The sequence below is a fragment of the Solanum verrucosum genome, unplaced genomic scaffold, assembly GCF_900185275.1.
Source record: "Solanum verrucosum unplaced genomic scaffold, falcon-dt-bn FXZP01000062.1, whole genome shotgun sequence".
Classification (NCBI taxonomy): Eukaryota; Viridiplantae; Streptophyta; class Magnoliopsida; order Solanales; family Solanaceae; genus Solanum; species Solanum verrucosum.
Window position 1 is genome coordinate 9,195,073 of NW_026020477.1, and position 5,057 is coordinate 9,200,129.

General features: G+C 35.9%; 1 protein-coding gene across 2 annotated transcripts; it reads right to left on the reverse strand.

Annotated features, from left to right (window-relative positions):
- Positions 1 to 295: 295 nt before the first annotated feature.
- LOC125809477 (cysteine-rich receptor-like protein kinase 43) lies at positions 296 to 968 on the reverse strand. 2 transcript variants are annotated; one of them, XM_049489106.1, is made up of 3 exons: positions 884 to 968; positions 561 to 769; positions 296 to 377 (listed from the first exon to the last, which is right to left on the reverse strand). In XM_049489106.1, the coding sequence occupies exons 2-3, from the start codon at positions 753 to 755 to the stop codon at positions 309 to 311; spliced, it is 264 nt and encodes an 87-aa protein (XP_049345063.1). In that variant the 5' UTR covers positions 756 to 769; positions 884 to 968; the 3' UTR covers positions 296 to 308. The 2 variants fall into 2 exon arrangements, with proteins under 2 accessions (XP_049345063.1, XP_049345062.1); XM_049489105.1 differs by lacking the exon at positions 884 to 968 and having other exon boundaries at positions 561 to 845.
- Positions 969 to 5,057: the final 4,089 nt, after the last annotated feature.

The following is a 5,057-nucleotide window of genomic DNA, read 5'->3' on the forward strand; positions in this document are numbered from 1 at the left end:
CACTAATTGAAGTTACTATGATTTTCGATCAAAAAACCGACAATCAAAAGACAAATAATGGATATGTTGGAAACATTACAGCAAAGCACAGTACTTTATTAGCTTGTTTTCAATTGTTTAATTGTAGTTGTATCATTTCCACTTGGAAATTAGCTTACAGTTTACTGCCAGAGCATCGATATGACTCCAACACTCCTATTATTCTCATTGAGATATCACTATAAAAAATGGCAGGGTATCCATACCCGGAGAATTTTATTAATTTTGTTTAAAAAACAAAGTGAGTTTAGTCATTCTCAGTTTTGAATTCACTTATGCCTTGCCTTGATTGAGTTGATAGCCTTTTCACAGCTTTGCTGCCCATCTGGCAATTGACCCTAGAAATTGCAAAAAAACAATTATCACACCTTCAAAACATAAGTACAACTAGCAAAGACATTAACTAAAATCAGGATATATACTATCTGGCTATTTCCGGAGGGATTTCTTTCCATTTTCTTTAGGTGTGAGCGCATATTTGTGTTGCAGACTTGCAGGTATCCAGGTTGTAGTAACAATACCTTAAAAGCAGGCCCAAAACCTCCTTCTCCAAACTTATTATCAGGGGAAAAATTGTCTGTCACGGCTTTCAAGTCATGTAATTCAAAGAACTTCAGTTCAATGTCACCTTTCTTTTCTTGTCCCTTTCCAATGGAAGTTCCAGGTTTTGACATGTTAGTTGCTGAGTCAGAAAGTAACATTTCCCTGAACTTCATCTTTCTCAAAATCCCTGAAAAGGCAATAGAAACATGAAGTCTATAGATGAAGATGTACATTGGTAATTTTAATATATAATCTAATCCATGATTGTAGTGACAGCGAGAACACAGTTAAGTCAGATAACCTGCTACTAGTACGAACTAGAATGTCACACGAAGACTGCCCAGGTTCCAGCAGTTTAATAATGAATCCAGAAGGACTAGGTTCGCCTATTGCCCAGGTTTCAGCAGTTTAAGAGTTTAAAAAACAGTAGAGTAACCTTTTAGGCCCTAGAGCTCTTCTCCAATTAAATCCAGAAAATCAAGTAAATTTGATCTGTCATAATTAATATGATGAATGGCTATGGACTGTTGAGTGACACACGATCTAAGTATACCGTATGCTTTGCGATTTCGTTAAGAGATTTTGAAATTGAGTCCTCCAATTTCCTAAGTTGTTGAATGTTGTCAATCTTGTCAAGATTGCTCCAAAGCCTGCATATTCCAAATCACAACAGGAAAAGAAATGTCATAATCTGGTTCTAGCATTATCTCTGAAGAGACGATGGCAAGTAAACGATGCATATTAACCTAGAAATGGAAGAAAGAATAGAATTACCATAAAGTAATTGATAAAGAAGAAACTGTATATGTTGAATAGACTTCTCACTGTGTCCATAGATAAGCCATGGAGACTAAGATATCTGAGTGAGATGGAGAAATGTCCATGCTCCAAGTCAGGAAGAGGAATGGCAGTGATCTTAGCACAACTGCATCACTTCCCAGGTTTGTTGCATGGCAATAACAGGTGCAGCACAGAACAGAGGCTCGACGGGGTTATTCTTGGAACCCTAAACCATCTCTCACTGAGTGCCTTGCTGACACATGACAGAGACATCCATCTCTGCTTGCGCCATGCCGTAAGTACTGGTTAAAGTTATATAGGATTAAATATGTAACATATAGTCATATAAATTGATCCATAACTTATATATGCTGCTGTATTAATTATACTGATTTTAATACATGAAAAATTCTCTTCCTAATCAGCAACACAACAACCTAATTTGTCATTGGACACAACACAACACAAATTATTAAAATTGTACTTTATTTGATAAGAGACATGAACCTACAGTCATTAACCTTACCAGCATAAGAAGTCGTCTTCCAGCTTTTTCTGTAAGGATAATACTCGCGACTGCAAATGGAAGTTGAAATGAAGAACGATTGTTTGAGTGTTTTTTAACAGTCTTTTATTAAACTGGAGTAGTAAGAGTTGAGAACCTGGAGAACAGCTATGACTTGAGATGCTGAGTCTGCCGAACAACCTTGTAAAATGATCTTAACTTTTATATGTATGCCTATAAACAAAAGGCTGTCAACTTAAAACAGAAGTTTATTTCTGAGTGTTTCTTACCAGCTGCTCTAAAAATTGAACTGGCAAAAGTAGTAATTGCATTGTTCCCTCTGAACTGCATGAGAGCCATTAACCCGATTCCAATCTAATAATATTGAATATCGGCAGAAGTAGCAGACATATCATCAAAACTCTTAAAAGTGTTCAAACTTGGGTTATATGTAAAGCTTACAATCAGTGGACGAGCATATTTCCTACTGAACAAATCCATAAATGTGGATCCTGAGTGTTGCTGAACTGTTTCAGTAAAGTCCTGTTAAATAGAGAGATTTCAGTCCTAACAGCTCTTCTGGAACTAGACTTCAACAGAAAAATATGAAAGAGACAAACAGGTAAACAACACAACACAACACAACACAACAACACACTAATTTGTCTATATTTGATATGTCTATAGTGGGAAAATTGGGTGCTGACAGAAGGATGTGATGAAGCTGTCGATGGTAAAGGAGATATTGTTGTCCCATCCAAGATACCAAAGGCTATTGGAAATCACCAATAGAGTTTGTCACTGGTCCAATGAACTGAGAATTATCTAAACTTAGTAGCACTGAGCACTTCCCTCAAATAAGATTTCAGTTCAATCTACTTACGGATTAGAAGAACTTTAGGATCATTCTAACTCAATAGCTAAGATCACTAAAAACTAAAGACCGTTTGATGATTTTTTTATTATAAATGTTTCATTTATTGTACAAACGTCACAAGCATTTGATAAAATGTCACATTTGCTGAAATTATCACTTTTTCCACTCAAGATTACCTAAGAAGCTATGGTAGAGAGAATTTTAACAATGCAAATGGAAAAGAACAAAGTTGAGAGGTAATCTTAAAGCTTCGAAAAACACACAAGAGATTATATAATATATATGAAACTTAACAACTGCTATTTAACCAGAAAAACAATGTAGGAAGATGAAGATCGACAAATTTAAAATTTCACATTACAGGAGAAGGTGAAAGGCAACGGAATAAGTAATTCATCTATCATCAGAACTTACAGTGACACAAGAACCAGCAGTCATAATTCCATGATCCCTAAGAAGAAGTTTATTAACAGCTACAAATGGCTTTCACGAAAGTGGACAGAATTGGGGGAATGATACTATGTTCCATTCATAATCCAATGATACTATGTTCAAAAAGCAAAGTTGACAGAATTGGGGGAAGATGTTTCAAATTTTCCATTCATAGTACTTTTTAACCATTAAACTGATAATCGATTAACCCTCAAATCACTTCACATCGATCATTTTTCATGAAACTCCAAGAAAGAAAAAACCCAAATCACAAATCACAAAATCCACCTACATTTTCCTCCTTCCATACACAAATTTACGCAAGAAACCCAATAACCAACATAAGAAAAAGTAAATCATCGAAGCAGTAATCAAAAAAACGCAAAGAAAGAGAAAAACGCAGTACTCTAATTACCTTCCTACCGTAATCAATCCATTTATACAAACAGAGAACAAAAACAGAGAAACACTCACAAGTTTGGTCGTTTCCTGGCGGCTCAAGCATTCAATTTTCCGGTCTGATTATTCTCCAACGCGATGAAGACGAACGCCTATTCTGTTCTGGGTCGTCGTCAATTCCTCCTCCTACTGTTTCAATCTAGCCGTTACTCTGCTAATGAACAAAAGGGAATAATATTGTGCTAAATATTTATATAGTTTTTTTTAATTATAATTTGTTAAATAATTTTTAATATAATTAATTATCAAGTTATTTGAGTAATTATTTTTTATATCATTTTTTCATTTAATTGAATTAATTTTACTCTCTCAAAAACTGTTTACATAAAAAGGGATTATATTATTTATTTATTTATGAGACAAATTAATTTTATTAAGAGTTAATTTTATTAATTAAAATTATTAATTATGTTTTAAAATTTTATTTTTGATTACTATTATTTTATAGCGTTACTTGAGGATAAAAGTAGCATTGAATGAAAGTAACAAACTTGTATTGATTTGTTAAAATAGATAAATAAAATAATAAAAGTAAAATCATTAAATCAATACTATTCCCGAGGAAGCACACATGTTGACGGAGAGGTGTGCACTTATTCCCCTCTAAACATTTTAAACTATCCCATTAAGTGTAAAATAAATATCTAACAAAATTTTATTAATATAGTAGTACATTAAATGATTTTAAAAGTATTTTTCTTCATCGATAATTTTTTACTCAAAATAGTTATAAAATATATACAAATATTATCGACATTCAAAATAATAAAGTTATAAATAAATCATAGCTAAAGCAGGTCTCATAATTTTGAAAGAAATAATACACTAAAAATCCAAAATTAATTTCACTTATTAAATCCAAAATAATTTCTCTTACTTTATTTGTATTTTCCAATTTTACATGTCAATATAAGTCTAATCTACGAATGATAAAACATTGATGGGTGAAATGGAAAAGTTTAGTGGGTCCCGTGTATTTATGAAACTGGTTGGTGTACAGAAAGAAATTGATGATTTTTTATGACATAAGCAAAAGGCTAAGTTGGCCAAGAGATCAAAATATTTCACCCCCACCCCCTACCCCGAGCCCCAAGGCGCCCAGCCTCGAGCCCCCCCCCCCCCCACCCTCGAGCCTTGAGGCGCCCTACCTCGAGGCCCCCCAGGCGCCTTAAGGCTCTCCCCAACCCCCCAAAGCCTGAGATGCCCTGCCTCGAGCCCCCCCACCCCTCGAGCCCGAGTCGCCTTGCTTCGAGCCCCCCCACCCCTCGAGCCCGAGGTGCCCTGCCTCGAGGACCCCCCCACCCCCAAGCCCCGAGTCACCCTGCTTCAATCCCCCCCTCACCCTCTCGAGCCCGATGCGCCTACCCTCGAGGGCCCCCCCACCCCCCCTCCCGAGCCCGAGGTGCCCTACCTCGAGGTCCC